The 26,473-nt window shown below is 45.2% G+C and overlaps 1 protein-coding gene across 7 annotated transcripts in view; it reads left to right on the top strand.

The window, feature by feature from the left end:
* Positions 1-653: 653 nt before the first annotated feature.
* The window catches only part of COL26A1 (collagen type XXVI alpha 1 chain), a 122,439-nt gene continuing 96,619 nt past the window's right edge, over positions 654-26,473 (top strand). For 3 of the 7 annotated variants that reach the window (XM_072978289.2, XM_072978291.2, XM_072978290.2), the window contains exons 1-2: positions 655-1,106; positions 20,978-21,100. In XM_072978289.2, coding sequence (XP_072834390.2) covers positions 955-1,106; positions 20,978-21,100 — 275 coding nt within the window. In that variant the 5' untranslated portion in view covers positions 655-954. Of the gene's footprint in view, positions 1,107-20,977; positions 21,101-26,473 lie in introns of all 7 variants that reach the window. The other 4 variants (XM_072978293.2, XM_072978288.2, XM_078379389.1 and 1 more) reach the window with 2 other exon arrangements.

The raw sequence follows: 26,473 nt of genomic DNA, 5'->3' as shown, positions 1-26,473 counted from the left end.
GTGAGTCTAGAGAACGTGGTAGCTTTATCGAACAGAAAAAGCCAAACAAACAAACAAACAGCTTTCAAGGATAAGTCATCTTCTTTGGGCTGTGCCTGAAGAAGATGACTTACCCTTGAAAGCTGGCTGTTTGCTTTTTGTTTTTCGTTTTATATTCTGAATGGTCCCATGAAAGGCATAACCTATTTCTACCTTACTGCACCTAGTGATCCTCACTAGCATTTCGACTGGTGGCCTTGTCAGTGTGAAACCCACCACCCTGTGAAGGTCACACCCTCTTTGCTCAGGGCGACGTGTCCCCAGCTCTCCACCGTGTCCTCATCTTCCTCTATCCCCCGTGGGCCGAACTGTTCGGTTCCCTGCCTCTCGGGAAGTGGGTTCTCCTCCCGTAGAGCTCCCCCCCCCCCACTGCAAGGGATCTGTGGGTCTCTCAGGAGACCGGCGCTGGGACGTTCGCCGGCCAGCTTTTCGGCGAAGCTGGAGGAACAAAAACTTCGGCGCGCGTCGCTCCCGAAATCTCCCCTCCTCTCCGGTTCCTAGCCAGCCCGGACGCCCTCGAAGGGTTAATCCGGCGCCCCTCACCCACCCACCCCCCACTCCCACCCCTCCCTCTCAGGCAGGCAGGCGGGAGGGAAGAAGGGAGGGAAGGAGCTGCCAACCCAACCTCGCTCGGCTTTAGAGAAGCATCGCTAAGCGGGCTGGTGCGCCCAGGGCGCACGCTGCAGCTCGCCTGGCCGGCTCGGTGGCTTGCCGGCGCCCTGCCCGCCTCGCCCCTCTCCTGCTTGGGGTGCGCGCCCCCACATCCCTCGCCCCCTCCGTCGCGGCCCTCCCCAGCCCGGGAGGAGGGGTCTCGGAGCCGTGGGGGGGGTCGTCGAGCCCTTCCCGACCGCGGCAGCTCCGGCGCCTCCGCCTCGGGGCAGAGCGCAGCGCCCGCGCCCCTCCGGCGGAGCCACGATGTCCCTCGTGTTCTTCTGGTGCTGCTGCTGGTTGTGGGGAGGGACCTTCGGGACGGGCTTCCTCTACCCCTTCCCGGCCTCCGCCTTGCAGCACAACTATCCCGAGCCCAATGCCGGGGGACCCGCGGGCAACGGCTTCTCCAGCCGCCGGTGAGTGAGGGATGCCCAAACCCAGCCCGCTTGGCAGGCGCAGCCCCGCGCGGTGCCATCCGAGGAAGGAAGGGCTTTCGGGGGAGGGGGGCCGCCGCCCGTTTGCGAGTGTGTGTGTGTATGCGGGGGGCAGAACACCCGCTTTACGAGGGAGGCTTCTTTCCTGGCATCACAGCAGCCCGGAGAGACTTTGGCTGCCCGGTGCGGAGCCCGGTGGGGGAGCTTCCTTCATCTCCTCCCGCCCCGATCGTGGTGATGGATAGCTCTGGGCTGGTTCAGAAAGTACCCATGGGCATTGAGAGGTGGTGTGTGGGTGTGTGTGTTTGTGTGTGTGTGTGTGTGAGTGAGTGAGTGAGTGAGAGAGAGAGAGAGAGAGAATAGACGATTGCAAATTCCTCATTTCAATGCAAACTGAGTGCCTTAGTCCAGTCTTTCTCTGGCTGCTCCTGAAGATGATGCCCCCATCATCCTCTGCCACTTGAGAGATCAGGCATGCTTCCCCAGAAAATCTGGCCGTACAGGTTGTCGCAGGACCAGCCGTGTAAAACAGCCCCATATTTTCTGCACAACTAAATCCAAAAGCAATCCAGAGAGGCACACGCACGTGTGAATCTGACCCTGGAGGTCTTAGAGGGGCCGGGAGGTTTCCGTGGGGTGTGCCCTACACCCACGGTAGGGGAAATGGGTGGGCTCCATGCATGGGTCTTGGGTGGCTTATCCAGCTGTGCAAGGAAGGTCCTGGGCAGAGAGATTATTTTTCATAGAAAAGCCCTTTTATCCGTGGCACTTCGCGTTCAAAAGTGTGGAAGAGAATGGAAGACACAAAGGAAGTGAAGGGAGAACAACATGGTTATGCGCACATGAAACCTAGTTACTGTTGGGGACGATCCCAAATCCTTGGGAATGGCACTGTTGCTGTTTGTTTGGACTTCTTTTTTAAAAAAGGGGGGGGATTTGGAACAAGGCTTTGTCAGCTCCAGCGCTGATCTTTTCAACGGCTCCTGGTATCTGGCATTCTGGAGCGAGTGCAGCCGGGATCCCCCGTCCAGCCGCCTCCAAACACCAGAAGGGTTCACCGTTCGCTTTCATCAAGGCGTAGACTTTTCTGTTGTGAGAAGCAGGCTCTTTCCTGCCTGGTTTTGTGAATGAACAAGTTGGAGGACCCGTGGAAGGAGCACAACGCGGCCGCTTGCTTGGCTGGAAAGCCAGCGAATGCGTTGGAGAGGCTTCTGGCGAGCCTTCTGCCAGGTTGCAAAACGAGTCTAAAGGTAGCTAACTTCAAGGAGAAATTCAGATTCAATCCAGAGTTTGAGAAAGTTAGGGTTGTTTTTTTTTCGGGGGGCTGGGGTTGGACCACAGCCCCCACAACTCAGCGACCCCGTGTCATTCAGAATACGAATTTTTCTAAGCTGGCGGAGCGCTCATGGTGGTGGGAACTCTCTCGCCTCCATGGCAATGCTATCCAGCCCGTGTCAAACCTTGTGAAAAGCAAAGAGTCTCAAAATACTGCATCTCACTAATCTGAACTCTGGGAGGACATATGGGGATGAACTAGACAGGGTGTCTACTTATGTGAAAGAAGCGACTCTTGAGCCACTGGTTTTGCAAAATAACAGGGAGGGAGAAATCTTTGATGAGCCACCTAAATAGCCCAGAAATCTGCCATCTCCTGCTTTAAATAGTGGGGATACATTTAAACCTTAGTGTAATTTGTTCAGAGTCTTCCCAACAAACTTTCTACTGATTAATTATATTTTACTCCCATCCTTCTACCTTGATCTTAACAACAGTCACTACAAAATAGGCCAGTGTGCACTCAGAGAGAGAGAGTGGCAGGCCTTATTGATACCCAGCCACTATCATCAGAATCTCAATGACAACATTCCAAGCATGATACTACGCTGGCTCTCTCTTTCATGTGTGTGACCTGCCATTTTGACCCTACTGGGAACCACAATTCTCCTCTATAGATGGATGCATTTATTTATCCGTTTGATTTTTATGCCACCCGACTTAGTGAGAACTCACTGTTCTAGGCGGTGAACCTTAAAAAAAAACAACCATAAAAGAAATTATGCCCACAACCACACGATCAACCCCAACAACGGCACAGAGTGACAAAATAGTATCAAAGGGTGATAAAGTAGAACCAATTAGAACAAAACAACCAAGTTAAATGGCAACGGATACTACGCTCCAAAGGGGAAAAAAAAACACACAATGAGGTTTCTGAAAGTAATCCTCCTTTGTATATTCCTTGTTTTTAGCTTTAAATATTGTCTTTGCATGATTGAAGCGGCTTTGGGCCTTTTTAAAGGAGAAAGGTGGGTTAAAAAAGTATTTTAAATGATAATAATGTTAATGAGGTCTGGTGTGCATCTATTGGTAAGGAATTCCAAAGAGTCGGGGCCACCACCGAGAAGGCTCAGTTCCCGGTTGTATTTCTAACTGTTGATCTGTCTATTTGTGTGTTTCATTTATCTAGCAATGAACCATGCAAGACATAGTCCAGCTCCTCTGGAGGGCACTCGGTTGTCTGATCTTGCTGTGCCACCCCAAAGAAGCCCATGTAGATGTTAGTCTCTCTCCGTTGTATGGGACTTAATCCCAGATTATAAAAAAGCAATAAGTCTGTCTGGAGAGTGCGGGGGAAGCTTCAGTAAAACAAATCTGGAGAATACCCATTTGAGAAGTGCTGGGGCATTAGATTGCCAGTTTAGCCTTTAAGGAGTCTTTGATATGTTTACAGCTCCTGTTGTCTTGTTGTGGCCCTTGTGTGACCCTGGTTTTGCCATTTCCTGAAGGCTTTGCTAAATTGTTAGTTGTTACAGTGGTTGCAGTTGTTCTTCATTTGAGTTAGTCTCTCATTAGGGGCGCGAGGTGGCGCTGCGGGTTAAACCGCAGAAACCTCTGGGCTGCAAGGTCAGAAGATCCGCCGTAGTAAGATCGAAACCACACGACGGAGTGAGCCCCTAACGCTTGTCCCAGCTCCTCGCCAAACTAGCAGTTCGAAAGCATGCAAAATGCGAGTAGATAAATAGGTACCACCTCGGTGGGAAGGTAACGGTGTTCCGTGTCACGCTGGCCACGTGACCACGGAAACAGTCTACAGACAAACGCTGGCTCCACGGCTTGAAGATGGGGATGAGCACCATGCTCTGGAGCCAGACAAGACTGGACTAAATGTCAAGGGGAACCTTCAGCTTTTACCTCATTAGAACATGAGTTTTAAACGGTGGACCCTCTGGATGGATGTGTTCTGGCTTTCACTCTTGTCATGTCTCATGGTGTGCTCCTGCCACGTGGGGCAAATGGGAACCGGAATCTAGCAACATCAGGATGGCCACACTCCCCCTTGGGAATTCAGTCCCTAAGGGGGAAGGTGATGCTTCTCGTCTGGAAATGGAAATAAGAATCTGTGAGAGAAAATCCTGTCCAGTTCATTGTTGACCAACCAACCCCCCATTGGAAACATCTTCGTCAACGGGATGGAAAGATTGTGTGGGGTGGAAGCCAAGGTGGTAGATTTGTCTGTCCCAAAGGCATGCATGCGGACTCCGACGTGCTGAGCAGCAGACAGCAGAAAATGGGCTTTGTAGTCTGACTTCCGGAAACCTCTCTGGCCCTAGGGCCACCCACCTGTGTTACAGTGGTGGGCCTACATTTTTGGGGGCCTTGAAGACTGAACTCTTATGGAGGCCCCTTCACCTCCAGCAACAAAGTCTGGGTCACCACTGCTGTCTTCTTCAATGGGGTTGCTGCTTCTTGACCCCTCCGGGATTAGGGACCCTGAAGCTTCAACGTCATCCATTCCATAGGAGATCTGCCTCTGCTGGGGTGGCAGGGGAAAATCTCAGAGTTCAGGGAAGCCATGTATTCAAGTCATGCGTCGTGCTCATCCTCTAGGGACATCATTAACCGAAAGAAAACCCTTCTCCTCGATTTTAAATTTCTGCAGGAATAGACTTCCTTGTTGCTCTGTGTCCTCAAGTTGCTTCCAACACATGGCGACCCTAATGGGGTTTTTCAAGACGGGTGTGATGTTCAAAAAATGGTTTCCCATCATCGCACACATACCCTGTGTGTTTCCATGGCCAAAGGGGGGGGGATTTGAACACAGGTCTCCAAAGTCTTAATCAGACACTCTACCTTTACAGTGGCTCTTCCTGACTCCAGTAGATCTGTGAAATGGGGAGGGCTTGTTAAAGCAACAGTTGCGTAAGCCACATTGATTTAATAGGGCTCTTCTAGCTGGGAGTAACCACTGGAGTCAGCCTTCGGCCTGGTTAAAAAAAATGGAAGCCACTGCTAGTCAGAATTAATAGGATTGTTTCCGTGTCAACTTCAAAGTTTTAATGCTTACTTATAAGGCCCTAAATGGTTTAGGACCTCGATATTTGGCGGAACGCCTCCTCCCACCAAGGTCTACCCGGATCACCTGCACGAGTCAGGAGGTGAGGCTGAGGAACCTGACGTCCAGAGAGGCCCGGAAGGAGAAGACACGAAACCGGGCCTTCTCGGCGGTGGCTCCTCGCCTCTGGAACAATCTCCCTCCAGCGATTCGCGCGGCCCCCACGCTGGGCACCTTTAAAACCCAATTAAAAACATGGCTGTCTATTCAGGCCTTCCCTCCAGCCAACTCTTGATTTTTTTCTTACTTTTCCTTTTTATCTTTACTGCTGTTCTTGTTTGATTATTATGTATTTGTCTATGTTTTATTATTTGATTTTATATTTGGAAGCCGCCTAGAGTGGTCTGGTGGGCCAGATAGGCGGGGTATAAATTAAATAAATAAATAAATAAATAAATATTGGGACTAACGAAGGAGTGACTTGGTTCTCACGAGGCCTCTTCCTGTGTAGCTGTCTAAATGATCCTTTATCAGTGAAAGAATGCACACAAATCCTTAGGGCATAAGCCCAGCCTTAGTGCTGGATCAGACCAGCAGTAGTTATCCCTTCTCGCTCCACAGCCTGTTTCCCATAATCAAAGCCCGGAAGGTTACATTTTAAAAGGAACTCATAAAAATATTCATTATTTCTCAGCAGCTAGACTGGCATTTCCTTTGCGCATTGGCCTCTAAGCGATGCTTTGCAGGCTGTTTTATTAACACACTGCATGGTTATCCAGGGGCCAGAAAATACAGGAAGAGATTGTCTGGTTCCCACCAGTGGCCAGTTTCGATATTGCACCTTGGAAATATTCACAAACAAAACTAATCAAAACCAAATCATATTTCTCTTGCCATTTAGAGTACAAAAGAGAATTGCATCACATGAAAGAAACCCCCCAATGTCTTAAGAAACACCTTAAATGTCCTTCAAAAGTTACATTTGAAAGTTTAATTAGATGTTGCTCACTGCCACTGTCTGAAGTCTCTTAGGGTGTTACTTCTTATGTCTGGAGAAGTAGACTTGCCCACAAAAGCTGATATTAAAATACTAGGAGTTAGCCTTTAAGGTGCCACGACATTTTTGCTTTCTTTACTTTTCATCTTTCTTTTGTTTCTGCCTTCTGCACCTAAAAGAACGACTTTGTAACTACCAGTTGTATTCTAGTAGTTATATTGGGGAATCTACTCATTCCTCCAAAGGAACCACTTATAGGTCACTGCATTATTTGCAACTAGTTGCTTCTAAAAAGTTATGTCCACGGGAGCTAACCAGATGCTTCTGGGGAGCCCACAAGCACGTGATGATGACAAAGGAAACTCAGTGGCCCATAAGGAAGAGCAGGCAGAGAAAGAAAGCTTGCATTTGCTTCCGATAGTTTTATACTGATTCAGAGGGATAACTACAAATTTAGAAGAAGACACAACTAGAGACTATTTGCGACCAGCTGGGTGACTGACAGATGACACCTTTGCTGATTTAGCCACAGCATCGTCTATGATTGCTCTTCATAGGTGTGAAGGTTTAGTATTTAAACAAAAGAGAGCAGCCACCACATCTGGTTCCCAAGGATTCTGTTATGGCCTCCAGCATCCTGAACAGCTGCAGCATGCCAAACCTCATTTTTTTAAAAAAAATTAAATTAATTTTTTTAAAAAATATTTTTTTAAACAATTAATGTTATTTTAAATGTTTTCACTCAAAAAGTCACCTTTCACCCTCTCTAGGGGATGTGGGAGGAAGTTTCCCATAATAGCATGGCCCCACCAGCGCCCCTCTCCCTTAAAAATATAAATAAATAATTGGCCACTAGAGGGCACCAAATGACTATTTCAGTTTTTAAAAAAAGTTGTAAGAAATATTTTTGCAAGGGCTCGGTGGGGTGTGTGGGACTGCATGCAGTTGTTGCCCTCCAGGGTCCAGCAGCTTATATCTGTGCCCCCCACCAAAGTTTGCCTGCCCTTGCTATATAGCAACAGCCACTACAGTCTAGTGGTTAGAGGGCACATGCGACTCATGTTCAAATCTCCATTGAGGGATGAAATTCACCAGGTGACCTTGGGCCAGTTACAGTATTCTGGAATTAGCTTGGCCTATCTCAACAGGTTGTTGTGAATGGAGGTTGCTGCCCCCTTGAGTCTGTTAGAGGAATTGCAGGGAACAAACATTTGCTGCAAAAGCAGCTGTTTTTAGTTGCTGTGAAAATAAGTGTTTCCCTGTCTTCTATACCTGGTCTAATTCCATTTCAACACACTTTTAAGAATCGTTTCACTTCTCCATCAGTGAAAAATGATGCATATTTTGATAAAAAAAACCTTCTGACGTCTGGTAAGAACATATTATAGATAAGAATACGCTGTTGTACCTCTATAAAAATATTCGATCACCTGAAGTTGAAGGTGGGAGATACAGGACAGTTAAAAGGAACAATTCCTTCATAAGACACATGGCACTAAACAGTGGAACCCACTGCCACAAGATGTCCTGGTGGCAGCCAATGCGGACATCATTGAAAAGGGGGTTGGATAATTCCATGCAGAGAACAGGGTTCTACCGCGCCATCCATAGCCATGTGGTCTCTTCCATATTTGAGCCCCCTGGCCTGTGTTCCTCAGCTGCTAGTGGACCCCCCTGCAAGGAATTGACCGGCCACTGGGGAGATCAGAATAGTAGACTCCAGATGTGATCCCATGGAGAAATTCACTGGAATTTGGACCCCTTGCGGAGCAGTCTGGTGCCATCTATTTTCCTAGAGATTACAAGTTGTACAGGGAATTGTGCTCTAGGAGGACAGCAATTTGTGGCCAACTGGCCTGCTATGTACCGTATTTTTCTGTGTATAAGATGCCCCCATGTATAAGACGCCACCCCCCTTTACTAATCCAAAATTAAGAAATCTTAAGGGGGGCTTAGCAAGTGTAGGGGGGAAGGGATCAAAGCGCTGCAGGATCGCTTTGATCCCTGCTTCCCCCCCCAGTTGTTTTGTTCTCAGCTTAGTTCCGTGTATAAGATGACCCTCAATTTTTAGTCTAAAGATTTTAGACTAAAAGTCTTATGCACAGAAAAATACGGTACCTTTCAGGGCTGGGCTGGAGCAATTCCCCAAGGGAGGGAGGGGTGGTTTCAGAGATGTGAAACAGTTCTTAAAAGCGTGTTGAAACGGGTGCAATGGGACAAATGCCTTTCTTGGCACTCCGGCGGCACCCGTGACCTTCCCACCGAGGTGGTACCTATTTATCTACTCGCATTTTTACAAACTTTCGAACGACTAGGTTGGCAGGAGCTGAGACGAGCGACGGGAGCTCATTCCGTCCTGTGGATTAGATCTTATGATGGCTGGTCGTAAACTACTAAAGGAATGGTAAAATCTACTAGCTTTTATGGATCTGGAAGTCCATGTCCTCAGGCTAGCCACCTAGAGTGGTCACAATTGACCAGATAGGCGGGGTATAAATGAAACAAACAAACAAACAAACAAACAAACAAACAAACAAATAAGTATCTTGTTATTAAAACCGATTTCATACTTGAAATATATTTACGAGAATATACATATGTATGTATGTATATGTATGTATGTGTATATATATACTGTATACATATATACATGTATGTATGTATGTATGTATGTATGTATGTATGTATGTATGTGTGTGTGTGTGTGTGTGTGTGTGTATGTATGTATGTATGTATGTATGTATGTATGTATGTATGTATGTATGTATATACATATATATATATGTATGTATGTATATATGTGTGTATATAAATTTATACTCCCGATGGTGGTGAGTTATGGTGTATATCTGAGCTGTGATTCTATATATCATTTCTGTTTTTGTTAGATTTTGTTATTTATATATAAAGATGAAAAAACAACGTATTTCATACTTTACAAAATGCGAATGATGATGCCAGTGGTGGTGTCCATGTGGGGGGGAACCCCCTATGTATGGTAATTCAGTACTTTTGTTTCATATTGGTGTACCCTGTTTCCCCGAAAATATGACTTAACCTGAAAATAAGCCCTAGTATGATTTTTCAGGATGCTCGTCATAGAAGCCCTACCCCCAAAAAATAAACCCTAGTTAAGTGAAACCCTGCCCTCCACTCTTGTGCAGCAACCAGAAGATGACATGACTGTATTTGAATCAGTGTAGATGATTGTACATTAAAAACAAAAATATAACATCCCCTGAAAATCAGCCCTAATGCATTTTTTTGCAGCAAAAATTAATATAAGACCCTGTCTTATTTTCGGGGAAACACGGTAGTCCCTCTTTGGCTCTCGTTCAAGTCTGGTTCCAGAATAAATAAACGCAAAGCAAGCCTTGTACTGTATTTCTTCCTTTCCATCTGTGCCTGGCACATTCGGAGACTCCAGGAAGAAGGGGGACCCGCTGTTTCTCTTTTTCTTTCCCTTTCGGTTTCCTTGATGTGGTTTATTCTTCTGGGAGTGAGTCTTTGCTGTTGACCTTTCCACAGAAGGCTTTAGTTAGCCGGTCAAGCTGAGCATATCGGAGGAGGGAAGGGGAGGACGGGTGGGTGGGTGGATGGAGAATGGAGGGAGGGAGAGACCAGAGAGGGGAGAGTTAAGGGCTGCTGTTCCAGAGAGCCTTTTGTTTCAAGGGACACCCTCTTTTCAGATGTGGTCCCTTTACCTCTTGGGCCGCTGGCAAATGCTTCACATTCGAGGTTCAAGATATTGGCTTTATCATTTGTATCGCAGCTCCTTCTTGTTGATGTCCGAATTCTGCTTCCTTCTGTTTCCCCTTCCTTAATCGTCTGGGGCCATGAAGCTTGAACAGTGACGTAGCGCGGCAAATTTGGAAGTGGCGGTATTCATGGGGGCCAATCCTGGACCCAAAAAGAGAGCCCGGATACACAAGCTGCTGAAATTGGGGCATATTGGCAATTGAGGACCAGGTGTTTTGCAAAGTTAATAGCTCTTAATTGCCCCTTCAAGATTAAACGGCCCTCATATACTTCAGAATCGTACAATCATTGAGTTGGAAGGGGTTCTTGAAGGCCATCAAGTCCAACCCCCTGCTACAGGCAAGAATCCAAATCAAAGTTGATTTGAAAGAGGGTGGTCCAGTTTTCTCATGAAGGCCTCCAGTGCTGGCACACTCAAGAACGTCCCCCCCACAAAGGTCGCCGGTTCTCTTGTCGTACCGACTCAAACAGTTAGGTTTCGTGACATTCAGCCGAAACCTGGCTTCCTGAAGGTTGAGCCCATTATGACGTGTCTCGTACTCTGGGATGATTAAGAACAGAGCCTGCCCCTCCTCTACAGGACCACCTTTCAAATAGTCAAAAAATGCTGTGCTATCTCCCCTCCATCATCTTTTCCCAAGGCTAAACAGGCCTGGTTCTTTCAGCCTTTCCTCCTAGGGCTTGATTTCCAGTCCCTTGAGCATCATCCCTGTTGCTCTCCTCTGAACTTGATGTCATAGTTGCTATTCCTCAGAAAATCCCAGGCCTTTGGCCCTGTGAGCCCCACTATCCCCCCCCCCCCCGGGCTTGGACTAGGATCGTGATGAGTGGAAGGATGTCCTGTGATAAGGGAATGTCCTACTGAGGTTTCACCTTGGCCTGTGTCTTCATGCTCAGGAGACAGACTGCTTTGCACACTGCCTGAGAAGAGGAAATGACATTGGGTGGGGGGAAGACGACCCACCCCCCAAAAAGAGATAGGGGATCTATGTGCGATCCTTTGGATGCACGGCTGCAAATTTGGAAAACATATTGGATTTAAACTGAAATGCCATTACACCCTGGCGTTAAGGGGAAATAATGAGCTCCAAGTGATTAGCGTGGCTCCTGAACCTGCTGAGTTGAAGACTCTGCCACTTTGTGGACTTTTTTTTAAAAAAAAGAGACTTGGGCTGGGAAGGTCTTCAGATGGAGGATGCTTTCCCACAAAGGGCTGCCGGTGAGTGGCTCCTCAAGCAGAGGAGAATCCTTCCCCCAGTAGACGGGTGGCCATCTTTCTTTTCTGAAGGTGCAAGTGTAGGATTAGGTGGCAAGGCTGCCCTCCGGAATGCCTTGCTCTGCCGGAGACGCCTCCTGGAACTCTGCGAGGATGATTAGCGCTCCAGGACACCATGAACCGAGCAGGAGTCAAATAGTAACTTATCACCATCATCTTCATCTTAGAACGGGAGAACTGGAAAGGAACCTGTGGATCATCGGATCCAGCCCTGCTCAAGGAAGCCCAGTGGGGAATTGAACTCCCAACCTCGGGTTCTGCAGCCAGAGGCCAAAACCACTGAGCTACCTACACAAAGAAGGCCTTTGTCCCAAAGTCTATAGGCCAGGGAAAAGAAAAAAAGAGCAGGAAATACAAGCAGTTAAGCAGAAAGCAGCAAATACATTGTGTCCTTCCTTCCTTCCTTCCTTCCTTCCTTCCTTCCTTCCTTCCTTCCTTCCTTCCTTCCTTCCTTCCTTCCTTCCTTCCTTCCTTCCTTCCTTCCTTCACTGAGGGTCTCCATAGTGGCATGTTGGCTTCAAACTCCTAAAGTGGGGATCAGAATCAGAAGCCATGCTGGTTTCTTCTCTGCCCTTCTGCTTAATTTGCTTTTTTGGCCGAGTTCAAGCGACAGATCCATTTAACTTGGCATTCCACTCCCTGAAACTCTTTCCACACAGAGTCTACCCAGAAATTCCAGATCTCTTGAGGAAGGTGCTGCATTTCTTCAAACCGTCGGTCCAACCCCTCTCCCTCTTTCCCTCTCTCTTTTACTCACTGTTTTTGGCATGTGTTACACAAACGCCGTCCAGCTTATATCCTGCACTAGGTAATAAGTGTGGTGTTTTTTGAAGCGGGGGTGGTGGTGTCCCCAAGTATTTAGGAGCACTTAACTCAATCAAGGACAACTTATCTCAGTAAATGGAAGTTAGTGGCCCTGGCTTGTGTAAACCGTTTTCAAGTGCAGAATTTCCTCTTTTTCCCCCCAAGGAGCTATGAGATGATTCAGTTTATAAGTTTGTGCCAACTGTCAGACGTTAAGCGCTAGGTGAAAGGGAAAAAAACCCAACAATGACAAACAACCAATCCTTTATTAAAGTAGGTTCAATCTTCAGTAGCACATTACACAAGATATATGACAGATGGGCCATGCAGGCAATAATAATATACCACCAAGCATTAATGAAGCTAGGTAACAAAAAGGAATGAGTATTGATTGTAGGGAGCTCCTAGGGACTAGCATCATAGAATAGAATCTTAAAATAATAACAACTGACGCCCGTTTGTTGGCACCCTTCTTAAAGTGTGGTGTCCTTCCAGAATGTAAGGTATATAAAGGAAGCAATGCAGAGATTCAGAAACCACCTCCAGGATTCTTTTAGATATTATATATATAATATTACATGAAATATTAGTATATAAATCAGGGATGGGCAAACTCGGACTGCCTAACTACCACTCCTATCGTCCCTCGCTGAGGTAGCCGGTGGTGAAGACTGACGGCTCGGGCCACCATTTGCTCACCTGCTCTGACAGAAATGTTTGCATAAACAAGCCAGCAAGCCCTTGGCAAAAGTACCTATTAGAGGAACAAAGGGTTGCTTTATGGAGTAACAGAATGGGGTCTTCCTCAATTTTAATCACTGCAGCTTCTGTACTTGACGGCTCTGTTTTTTTCTATAAGTAGGACTTTACACTGTGCGGGGTGTGTGTGTTCATTTTACACAGAGCTTGGAAAGGTGGGCTGCTTTGCACTACAACCCCCAGAATCCCCACCCCACCCCGGATTCTGAAAATGTGGATTTCCTAAGCTCTGATTGGAATATTCAATGGCTTTGAGCGGCTAATGATTTTGAAGCAGCATATTGGGAGGAAGGCTAGCAGGTAAGACAAGAATGACCCCAGGTCAGCAGACACACACACACACACACACACACACACACACACACACACACACACACACACACACACACACACACACACACACACACACACACACACACACACACACACACACACACACACACACACACACACACACACACACACACACACACACACACACAGACCAAAACTTGGCCGTCATTTGATATCCACGCCGTCCCAGGAAAAACCAGGGCCCTCTTGAGAAAAGAAGACAGAGGAGCAACGGGACAACACTTTTCAAAGACTTGAAAGGCTGTCCTTCAGAGGAGGGGGCAGGATCTGTTCTCCATCATCCTAGAGTGCAGGACACGTCACAATGGGCTCAAATGACAGAAAACCAGATTTCCGTTGAATATCAGGAAAAACTTCCTAACTGTTAGAGCAGTAGGATCATGGAGAGAACAGCTTCAGGAGGTGGTGAGCGCTCCAGCGCTGGAGGCCGTCAAGAGAAACTTAAGATCTGCTTTGATTTGGATTCTTCCACTGAGCATTGGGTTGGACTCAGAGTCTTTCGACTCTTTTCTTCTAGGATTCTAAACTTAGCCATTCCCAATGTGCTCTGATTCCACCCCACATAATTTTTCTTGCCTTTTTGCCTCTTTTCCAGCTTGATCCTATTCTTTCTGAGGCCTGTGGCATGCACGGTCTCTCTCCCCTTTTCTCTCTAGCACCTGCTGTTGGAAATAAAGCTCTTGTTTCCAGTCCGTGTTCCACCGTCCCTGGTGGGTCTCGGATGTCACTAGCGGTGAGTGCAGCCCTCGCCATCCATCCCGACTTTGGCAAGGGTCTTTGCTCTTTGGCAAAACGCCTGGTCTGCTCTATTTGCGGGGGACGGTCAGGGGGGAGTGGGTTGTGTGAGGTGTGACGGAAGATAGGAAGTCATCCTATACATGGCATTCCAGTTTCTTACTTTGGTGACTGAGACCCTCTCTCATGCAGCCTGACTATATGAAAAAGGGAGGACCCCGTGGACTTATCCAGCTGTGGAGTTGTGGCCGTTGGCTTTAGAGGGTGAGCTGCTTTGCTTACGAGGCTGGTGGAGGTCTTTGCCAGGTAGTTTGAGGCCGGGCAGAGCAGAGCAGGTAAAGGTAAAGGTTCCCCTTGACACTGAGTCCAGTCGTGTCCAACTCTACAGCCCGGTGCTCATCTCTGTCTCCAAGCCGTAGAGCCAGCGTTTGTCCGAAGACCGTTTCCATGGCCACGTGGCCAGCATGACTGGACACGGAACACCATTACCTTCCCACCGAGGTAGTACCTATTTATCGACTCACATTTTTACACACTTTCGAACGGCTAGGTTGGCAGGAGCTGGGAGAAGCGATGGGAGCTCACTCCGTTGCATGGATTTGATCTTACGACGGCTGGTCTTCTGACCTTGCAGCACAGAGGCTTCTGCGGCTTAACCCGCAGCCCCACGACGTCCCTAGATCAGAGCAGAGAGCCCTGCATCTCGGTCACAGTAGCCAACCTGGCTCTCCTCCCAAAAGGTTGTGGAACCTGTTCATGTGTTCTGCTGCTTGTTCCTTTTGTAAACTTCCATTCCTTTTTAAATTGAAATTTAGGATTATAAGAAAACAGCACAAAACGTGGACGTTTCTTGTCAGAAGGCTTTCTAAAATACTCTTGAAACGCAGAAGGCACTAGAAAACATAGAACACCAGTAATGTAAATTTGTTCATGCTCAGTGTGTTTTTTTTTAGAAACGTAACATAATTTTACCATAAAGAAATTAATGATCTTACTTTAGTGTGTGAATTGGGTGGAGCCAACTCCGGGAGGCCGTGGAAGACAGGAAGGCCTGGCGTGCTCTGGTCCATCAGGTCACGAAGAGTCGGACACAAGTAAATGACTAAACAACAGCAATTTAAGCATGCAAATATGTGTTCATTTATTTCATTTAAAATATTTTTACCCTGCCTTTCTCCTTGAAAAGGACTCCGGCTGGCTTAAAACAATGAAAGGCAATATTTAAATTTGAAAACAATGAGTGTGCAACGGCGTTTAACATCATTAAAATATGATATTTAAAAATTATGAACAATGAATAAAGAGGCATCTTACATTAATGAACAGGCAAAGATAAGTATACAAAATTTTTAAAAAGTCACTCGGCGAAATGGGAAAATACAAAAATGGAAAACACAAGCGGTACTAAAAATCCAGTCAAAGCAGTTATGCATAACAATCTATCTAAAGTGGGCAAGCAGTTTGCTAGCCGAATACAATGTATGTGTTATGTGCCATTTCGTTATCATTTGCAGCCCTGTTCAGGTCTTGCAAACTGAAATACGTGGCTTCTTTTAGTGAGTCACTGCATCTCATGTTTGGTATTCCTCTTTTCCCACTGTCTTCAACTTTTCTTACCATCGATGTCTCCCAGAATACTTCATTAATTAGCTAATGGCAGTCTTCTTGATTCTGGTTTACAAAAACTCTATGAATCCGTGACCTCTGAAAAGTCCTGTTCTTAACAGTCCAGTTCTTGAAACTGAAACCTGTGGTTTCCTTTATAAGTCAATCCAACTCATGTTAGGTCATCATCCTTTCCTGCTGCCTTCCACATTTCTCAGCATTATTTTTTTCCCCACAGAGTCTTGTCTTCTTACAATAGGATGGCCTCACTTTAAGCATATTTGTTTCTTGCAAGAGTGAAGGTTTGAATTTGTTTATTTGTTTTCTTCATGGTCAATGGTATCCATAAATCTCTCCTCCAACACTCCATTTCGAATAAATCATTTTTCTCCCTATAGCTTTTCCATTGTCCAGCCTTCACATCTGTACATACGCATACATTTCTTGACTGCCGTCCCTAAGTTTTGTTAATGCATAATCCAAGGTCCAGGAAATTTTCTCACACTTGGAGGTCATCATTATCAATATTAACAACATTAACTGCTCAGAATAGCACTAAAGAGGCACTAAATAAATAAGATTAATTAATTAATTAAACAAAAGTGAAGCAGGGCTTCTGTGAGCAATAGGTAACTATAATTCTGCTTTTGCCCTTTTTTTCCTTGAGCTTCCTTAATCATCATTATAGAATAGTGTTGCTATTTATGCTAGTAACCTGGTGTCATCTGCATGTCTTAAATTACTGAAGTTCCTTTGTCCAGTTTTCACTCCTCCGTCATCTGAAATCTGATCTGGAAGGACCCCCATACTTTTTGAATTAAAAAAAAATTGGAATGTTTTCTTTGAATCCAGTCTGCCCCGTTTCCCACCCAAGAGCTGATGACCTTTGGGTTTTATTAAAATTCCTCTCCTGTCTTGGGCAGAAATAGGATCTCTCTGGGACGGAGAGAAACCCAAAGTTGTAGGTGGGGGAGAGAGAGAGGGAAGCCCTTTCCTTATCCAAACACTCCTTAACTGTTCTTTGTGTCCAAAACAGGGATCCACCAGTGTTAAGTCTCCCACAGAGGTCTTTTCTTCCCTGGAAAAATAAGAAGATACTAGTTCAGGACGGTTGTGTGAGATGGTCTTTCTGGTTGTGCTGAGCTGCAGGGATGTGGATTTAAAAAAAAAATCTAGCCCCACAAATATTTATTTATTTATTTATTTATTTATTTATTTATTTATTTATTTATTTATTTATTTATTTATTTATTTATTTATTTATTTAAAGCTCTCTCTCTCTCTCTCTCTCTCTCTCACACACACACACACACACACACACACACACACAACACACACACACACACACACCAAAAAGCTTATAGAACAGCTTCAAGTCAAACCAATCCTCTTTGGGCACAGAGGTGGCCGGGCTTTTTCAGTTTTGTAGCCCCGGCATGTGGGTGGCTCGTTTTCACACTCCTTCTCCTCTACATCGTCTGAGAAACGGCAGACTTGGAAGGGACCCTGTGGGGTCATCCAGTCCAGCCCCTATCCAGGAGGCACCGGTGGGGGGGATTCGAACTCGCCACCTCTGGTTCTGCAGCCGGAGATCTCCATCCCTGAGCGATTCCCTCCATCCTGCTGTGCATCCTTTCTAGGTACTGGGATGTGCCTCAGCTCCGGGGCTGGACCCACCATTAGGCTCAGGGAGAAGGCGGCCTCAGGCGGCACATTTTTTTGCTGCCATGTAAAGGAATGAGTGCTGAGTTATTTGTTTGTTATGAGGGACGGAAGAATCTGTTTGCACAAAGCGCCAGAATCACTTCGTTTGTTGAGTGTTGCTGCTGTTGTTGGCTTTTTTTTGCAAAGCAAACAACCTGCCTGTCCCTAAAAATCCAGCCAGCCTCACAGGATTTGACCCATTTTGCTGCCCGAGGCACAACTGTAAGCAGGGATTGGGGGGGGGAAGTATTAGATTTCCCCTGAGGCGGAAAATCTTCTCTCTTCTTCCAGGCAGTCCTTGAGGCCTAAAGAATTTAAAAAAAAAAAAAACATGGCCATCTTTTTGTGGCCGAACCAGAAAGGTGCTTTCTCCCCCTGCTAATTTGCTATCCCTCCCCCTTTTTCAGCCTCAGTGCAAATTTTGGTCATGTCCAAATTAAAACTTTGCCGGAGTCTCAAGACAACTCAGGTGCTCATGCTTGGAGAATTTAAATTTTCTGGCATCTACCTCACACAATTTTGCTAAATAAATAAATAAACCAGATTTATTCCCTGGGGAAAATATTTCCCTGTTCACCCCTCTGATCCTCGATCCTCACAGGCCTTTGCTGAGAGTGCTCATCAAAATGGTGTTGCTCATTGGAGGCTGGACGGGGGGAGAGGAGAAGGAGCAAATAATGTGGAATTTATTGTGTGTTTCACACAACTTGCTTTTAACGTTGTGAGCTGCCTCGGGCTTCCCTACCTGGGCGAAAGGCTGCTTACAAATGATACAAAATAGATTTTTTAAAAAATCAATAAAATGCTCATGCAAGCCAGGTTGGGGGGGAAAAAATGAAGATTTAATCCAACAGATAAGTTTACTTTTTAAAAATTACCAATTGTTGTTTTTTATTCACCAAAATGATTTCGTATTGATTTCAACAAAAGAAGCGCAATAGACAGAACAAACAAGCTAGGAATACATCCTGGTATGGTTGCACACATATAAAACATATCTTTTGTGTGTGTGTGTGTGTGTGTGTGTGTGTGTGTGTGTGTGTGTGTGTGTGTGTGTGTGTGTGTGTGTGTGTGTGTGTGTGTAAAAGAATAAAGCATATGTTATTAATCAGTGGCTTTCACACTTTTCAAGGAAAATTGTACAAATGGCCTCCAGGCTGAGCTTAAAAAAATCTATCTATCTATCTATCTATCTATCTATCTATCTATCTATCTATCTATCTATCTATCTATCTATCTATCTATCTATCTATCTATCTATCTATCTATCTATCCATCCATCCATCCATCCATCCATCCATCCATCCATCCATCCATCCATCTATCCATCTATCTATCTATCTATCTATCTATCTATCTATCTATCTATCTATCTATCTATCTATCTATCTATCTATCTATCTATCTATCTATCTATCTATCTATCTATCTATCTATCTATCCTGCCTGAAGCGAATTAAAAACAACAACACCAAGATGGCTGCCAGATTTTTTCTTCTTCAGTGCATAGCATCTTCCACCACAACCGTTCCCAAACTTGGGACCCCAGACGTCCCTGTACTACAAAGCCCATTAGTCCCAGCTTGTGCAGCCACTGGTCAGGAGGACTTTTGGGAGTTGTCATCTGAGGCCATGCCCCCCCCCAAGTTTGGCAACCACTGTACACACCCTGTCTAAAAGCGAGTCAAGACTGGGGGGCGGGCGGGCGGGCAAGATGGCAGAGTCTCCTCTTTCAGGGGCCCCACTGGCATCTGACCCTTTGGGGACGTGCCTCATTTTGATTCATGGCAGGGCGGCCTTGACGGGCTGCAGGTTTGAACTCCTATCCATAAAATCCTACCCATTAAAATTGGATAAACTATACGGAAGACTCCTCTGCTTAAATTAGTCTTTGTTTCATGCAGCCTCCAGATCACCGTAAGAATCTTTTAAATGCAATTCATTTTTTGTTATAAACAGCCCCGAGGCCACTGTGTTGGGCTGTTTTACCGTAAGTTGAAGATTGACCTTAAATATAACCGATGGGTGTTCTTCGAAAGGTTTTTGAAAATCAGACAGATCTAAGCTTCTGGGCGTTTATTTCGCTGAATTTTGTCCTGCAAACCCCATTATTTATTTGACGGAAAGCTTTATTTTTTTTAAAAAAAAATATCAGTCCTTTAGTTTTAAAAATTACAGCTCCCCTGTGATCAAAGTCATGTTACTCCCATCAAGATGAGAGGGTGCCTCTGACAGAACAGGAGATGCTTTTAATTAAGCTGCTTGTTTTATTGCTAGGAAATCCTTTATCCTGGGATACAAGGTTTTAAGTATAGAGAGTAATGTAAACAGATATATGTTTTCTTCTCTTATCCAATCTTTGAGTGTAATCTTGCTTTGTCTACTTCCTACCCTCTCATCTCTTGTTCTTAAAGTTTAGGACGGAAGAGTACATACAATTTCCCAGAGCTGCTGGTCGTGTTTGAAGTTCTGTCCATTATTAGTTATCCATATTTTAAATTCTGTGGCTAGCACACATTAATGTATGTATCTCATCAGTATTATTTCTAATAAAATGTACTATTAATTGGCCAAAATCCAGTGTCATACATCACACTGGCGTAGGCCTATGGAATCAATGGGACTTTAGCATGTCTACTTTTCCATAGGTTCCATTGATTCCAATGGGCCTACTCTAACTGCAAGTTATTCTTAGAATTACAGAGCTGGGAGGGTATGTACTGAACAGAATCCTACTGGTGATTTATGCTTACTGAAACTGGCTATGTTGTATGAAACTCCTCCTTAACAAGATTTGTTTTTGTTATAGTTAATAAAATAAAAATATATTTTTTAAAAAAGGAGGATTTTCCCCCAAACCATGCAACCCGATTCTAGAAATATTATAATGGCCAGTATAACCGTTGCTACTCGCAAGTAAAGTAGCCCACCACCACCTCAGTTCAGAGCAGTCTCTGCTCGTGTTTTAATGCAAACTCGTTGGCATAGGTTTTTCCTGTCCCCAGTGCTATGCAAGTATTATCAGTAAATATGCAAAATGGTTAAAAATAAATATGGAGGTGTGAAAATAAATATATGGGTCAGGAAACCGAAAAGCCAGATAAAAATGTCCAAGTGGTTAAAATTTCCCCTGCCCCACATTTCAAGGTATAAATGCTTTCCATATTTAATATCTGCACCTTCATTTTGTACTGTGTGGACTTATCAGGAGCCATGTGGCGCTGTGGTTAAACTGCAGTCCTGCAGCCAAAACTCTGTTTGTGACTTGGGTTCAATCCCAGGTAGCTGGCTCAAGGTTCACTCAACCTTCCATCCTTCCAAGATTGGTAAACTGAGTACCCAGCTTGCTGGGAGGGGGGTTGGAAGGGGTTGGAGGCAGTGTGTAGCCTGCGTAATTAACTGGTAAACTGCCCAGAGGATGCTTGAAGTGCTGTGGGGTGGTATATAAGCAGCACGCTTTGCTTTATTTTTGCTTTTTCTGGATTTGCAGCCTAATTAGAACTACTGTCTCCTCTCCATCTTCCCAGGAACTGGTGTCACTACACCGTCACTCGGATGGTTTCCTGCCAGCTTCAGAATGGCTCTGAGACGGTCATCCAGAGGGTTTATCAAAGCTGCCGGTGGCCGGGACCTTGTGCCAACTTAGTAAGGTAGCCACGGCTTTTTTCTACTTTCCAGAACTTGATTCCCCCCCCACACACACACACAAGGGTAAACAGTGTGCATCCAGAGTAAAAGAGGTGAAAGTAATTTCTTCAAGTTGAGAAATCACCATAGACACTATATGTCACGCACTGAGTTGTGTGACCCTGGATGTGATCTCACGAACATATAGTTCGCATTTTGACACTTTATGGTACTGCTTTTTGAGCCAGGTTAGAGCAATTCACTGATGGGTGGAATGGCCACTTTAAGCCATGCTAGCCATGTGGCCCTTTCGGGTGCAATCAGACACCATCCTTTCTCTCCCTCCGATCACACTGTCAAAGTACAACAGATAACGCCTGTGATGATTTCGTTAGCCGGAGGCAACGTACCTCCTTTAGCATTATGCTGGCACAACTATGCAAGAGGATTGAGGCGAGAATTATTCCCTTTGCCCCATGAAAGGGCATTTCGTGGCACCCTTTCTAAGAGGGGGGGAAAATACAAGAAAGATTATTTCAGTGTAAAATAATCTATATGGGGCAAAATAATACTCTAGTAGAATTAGTGTTTCGGCATGATTAAGGCAACTCAGCTAAAATGATGACTGGCTGGTTTACTACAAATGCTTTAAAGGATGTGAAGCACCAGGAGGGGTATATATGCCTCTTTTAACAACCAAGCATTCCTGTATAAGCGCATTGCTCTCCTTTGCAAAGGGGAAAAAGCATTCATTTTGTGAGCATCCTAAGGGCAGCTTATGGAAATCTTGATGAGAAAAAGAAGCATCTCTTATCTCACTCTTGCCTAGAGGCAAGGAATATTACAGAGCTTAAAAATGCCTCCCTTGAGTTGTCTGGTTAAGTCAAGACATACTAACATGAGTGTAAATGATGGCTAGAATCCTATTGACTCAGGCAAGCATGCAAGCAGTGGGGTTTATTTTACAACTTCTTTGCATGCTCAGTCCTCTTCTGAACGATCTTGCTATTTGGTGCTAGATTCTCGGCACGAGAACGAACAGGGGGGGAAAAAACCTGCCTACACCATTGCTCATATGTGCTCATTAGATTTTGGTCAGAGAATTAGCAAATTTACTTTAAATTTCTATTCCAGAGGGATGCAAAAACAAACGAATAAAGAAACCTCAAGGGTTTTTTTTGTTTTTGTTTTTGTTTTTTGCTCCAGGGGATCTGGGTTCAAATCCCGGCTTAGCCCTGAATGCTCACTTGCGGGTGGCGATAGCACACCTTGAATATCTCACATACCGCGGAAACCCAACGTGGGTCACTGTAAGTTAGAACCTCAGGCTAAAACAAAAGAGAAAGAAAATATAAAGAAGACCAAACGATAGTGGTACATGGAAGACTGTTATATTGGCTGTGAGCTTTTGTGGGCATGTCCACTTCCATAGCGGAAGTGGTGCCTGAGGAAGTGGATTTGTCCACGAAAGCTCGCAGTAAAACATAATAGTGAGCTTTAAGGTGCCGCCATGTTTTTGATCTTCTTTATTTTTTAATTTTTCTTTTGTTTTGGCCTGGCAGAGACCCACAGAAGTACCCCTTCTAAAACTACGACATATTTAAAAAATGGCTTGATGGCACACCGCAGCGACAAGCTATCTTTGGTGATATAGATGTACTGTATATATAAATCCCCTGAGATTTGTAGATCTTGATCATTATTTTGCTGTTTGTCGGTCCTGCCTGGGGGGAATTCATGATCAATAGCATCTTGAGGGCCTCCTCTCTGAACTGCTCCAGTTCAGGGTGCGAGAGATGCAGCCTGCCAGACTTAGAAAAGGTGCCACGCACCCCCATTTTTTTTTCAGCCTGAAAATTGGCAGTTGTTGCTCCCTAAAGCCTCTAGGGGGCACACTTCCCCATTTGACACCTGGATCCCTTCTTTTCACCTTTAAAGGCCCTAATAGTTCACACACACCCCAAAAAAATGTAAAAGTGAATGGATATCTTTCATTCAGCCACTAACAAACAAATTGCAAATCGTTTCATTCTTAGTGGTCCAATAAAAGGTATCACCCACACTTACATTTGACGTTTTGGAAGACATCGCTCTGTAATCTTGGGGACCACCTTGCTTTCTTTGTTTCCCCTCCAGTGACTTCCAGCTTTTTTAATTTTTATTTTTAAGGGAGGCCCTCTGAGGTCCGGGAAGGGTGGCCCCAGGGACAGACGCATCTCTTAAGCCTCCCACAGTTTCCCTTCACTGCTTTAAATACTGCTTTGGTCTCTCTCTCTCAATTGCTCTCGTTTAAAAAAAAAGTTTTAATATTTTAATAGCAAAATACTTTGGTCTAAAGAAACAGGGTGTAAAAGGCAACCAATTTTGAACTTTCGCGTACAGTCTCACCCTCCTCTCTGGTTCTCCCGCCCCTGATTCAGGCGTTCGAGATGCCATTTGAAATGTTTGCTGTGTGAAATCCTTGTAGAAGTTTGGTGTTCCAAATTGCCCAGTCTTGCCTCTAAAGAAGGGCATTCTAAATGTTATGTTGCTTTTATTTCTAATGCACATCAAAGTGCTCTGCAAGCCTATTTTGCCACAGCCGTCTGTGGCTTTCACACCTTTGTCATGCGCTTGCACATGTCCGTCTGCCTTTCTGCACGTAAAATAAAACACCGATGCACAACATACCAGGCCATTAGCAGGGACGTTGGCAAATCTTTGAGTCTGAGTCCCGAGTCTGAATTCCAAGTCTTTGGTGCCAAGCCCTGAGTCTCAAGCCCCCAATTCGAATCCCTCTTAAAAGCAAGCTTTTCCCCTCAGAAAAAAAGGGAGGGGTGGTTGGGTTGTGTGAGTCATGGCCCAGTCATTGAAAAAAACAACAACACACATCCAGAATTGAGTTCAAGTCACGTCACCCATGTGACTTAAATCTGACTCCATAGCAAGTTATGCAACTCGAGTTCCCATCCTTGGCAGTTGGATGCATGGAGGCCATGCGTGTTTGTGTTTGCATGATTTCTCAGAGCCACATAGAAACTGTCGAGCCATGTAGGCAGAAGACCTGGAAGGAACTAAAGGAGGAAAGAGAAAACAGTAGTACCTCCTTGCATTTGGGAATTAATTTTAAGAATTCTCCCAAACTGAACTGGAATCGAGGAGAAGTAATTGTGAAGAGAATCTATAGGGATGGTAGTTGTAGAAAAACCTACAACCGCCGTCAGATCCCAGCCATCAAAGTCTTCGGGAATACTTCTATAGGGACTTTTACTACAGAATAATCTAGATTTTGTGTGCAGCCGGGGACCTCGTGGTGCGACTAGGCTGCTCTCTCCAGGTTTTTGTGTTTTTCCTGCATTATGCAGTGCTAGCTAAAGGAAAAATCAAATTCTTCAAAAGCTTTTTGCCAAAAATCCCCAGTGGACTGCAGAAGAGAGCAAATCTAATAAAAGAATAAAAGATCTGGAAGCTACCTCCTGTTACAACCATTAATTTTTTTCCTTAAAGTACGGCAGGAGTTCAATAAAAACAACAATAACATTGAATGGTTCAGTATCGCTCAGAGAGGTGAGTAGCCTCGATCTCCGTTGAAAAACTGGTATTTTTAGAAGATCTTTGAAAATTTTGTATCAACACTTGCATGGTGTTTTATTTGTCTATTTATTTATTTATTGTATTGAAAATATTTTTTACCTCACCTTTCGTCTTAAAAAGGACCAAAAGAGGTCATTAAGACATCATTAAGACATAGTATTTAATACTAACAACTGTGAGTATACAAATACTAAGAAAGATCAGACAAATATCATGCTAAAAAACATAAGCAACACCAAAACACAGTCAAAGCAGTAAGGTACAACCATCCATTAAAAAAAAAAAACCCACTCAGGCAGCCGGTCAGTCACTGAGGAAAACTCTGCCTGAAGAGTAAGGTCTTTGCCTGCATGTGGAAGGACAGCAAAGACAGGGCCAGTCTGGGCTCCAGTGGGAGGGAGTTCCAGAGTCTCTGGGACCAGCCACCAAGAAGGCCCCGCTCTTCCACGTACCCAGCAGTTCTTTGATCAATAGTGGCTTTTTACTGTGGCTCCTATATACATTTGGAGGTTGGGAAGGATGAGGAGAGCTTAGACTCTGTGCAGATGGAGTGGTTGAAAATATCCACAGCCTTCATGATCCCAAAGGACAGACCATGTTATGACACAGAGAAATAATCCATGTATTAGAAAGCCCAACCACTAGCATCCGGAATCACAGCTCCCGGAATCTCCCTCAGCCACCGCAGTGATTGGCCCTGGATGCATATCCTTCTTTACAAAACAGCTTAAAAAACACGGCCTGTTCAGTTCCGAAGCAAAGACGACCGAGTAGGGTAAAGTGTGTGCCTTCAAGTCCCTCCACACACACCCCCCTTGTCCTGTAGCATGGACGAAAGAATATTCTCCCCTTGTTCTCAAAACATAGTCCTAGATCAGTGGAATTATTTGGCAGTAAGTCCACAGAACTGACAAAAGGAAGTCGTTCTTCCCAAAACAGATCATTAACTCAGGATATTTTTTTTTGCTGGTCACACACTGCGGTGGGGATGGTCAATGCCTTTGGTGGCTTTCACGGGGGATTAGAAAGATACGTGGCGGAACCAACCTCCTGCTTCAGAGCGACGCGCAGATGTTTGGACGGCATTTTTGACGGACGCAGAGCGTCCCGCGAAGGCTTGAATCGGACGCTGAACTCCAGAGCAACGCTAAGGATTTTAAGTCTTTATCTTAGCCACGGACAGCAGGCTCATAAGGTGAGCCGGCGGTTAGGAATTAGGAGCAATAATTCAAGAAGGGGGGGGGGAAATGGAGAGAAAAAAAGATTTATTCTTCCCCCTGCAAAAATCCACTCAGCCATGAAACATACAGCTGCACACAGACATCCCTGCAACTGCTTTTTCGATGCACAAGTGCGTGGAAAACTAATATGGATCTGCTCTTGCATGAGCTGATCGATTCAAAGAAAGAAGAACCAAGGACCTAAACAATTCCCTTGAAGAAAAAGTGGGTGGTCTACCACGAGTGATCTAAAAGCAATTGTCAAGAAGAGGGAGAGAGTTGAAGACACACATACACCCCGTTCTATCTTCTTCCCCCCCAAAAATCACACTGATTTCTTTAAATGCAACATGGCTGCCTGTATTCTAACAAACCCAGGGAGGGTCCTGTTGGATCAGACCCAAGGCCAACTCGTCCGGCATAGAGTGACCAACAAGACGCCTCCAGAAACCCTCCCTGCAGGACAGACGGATTCAGCGCCTTTCCACCCACATTTCCCAGCAAGGGTTCCTAAAGGAGGAGGTATTTGAAGACATGCCAGCATCGTTCTCCCTGCGTATCTGTTTCAGGGGTGCGCGTCTCTGCTGATTTCGTTGCTGCCAT

Source organism: Pogona vitticeps, chromosome 7 (assembly GCF_051106095.1).
Source record: "Pogona vitticeps strain Pit_001003342236 chromosome 7, PviZW2.1, whole genome shotgun sequence".
NCBI lineage: Eukaryota > Metazoa > Chordata > Lepidosauria > Squamata > Agamidae > Pogona > Pogona vitticeps.
Note: the sequence above shows the minus strand (reverse complement) of the source record. Positions and strands in the feature narration are given on the sequence as shown.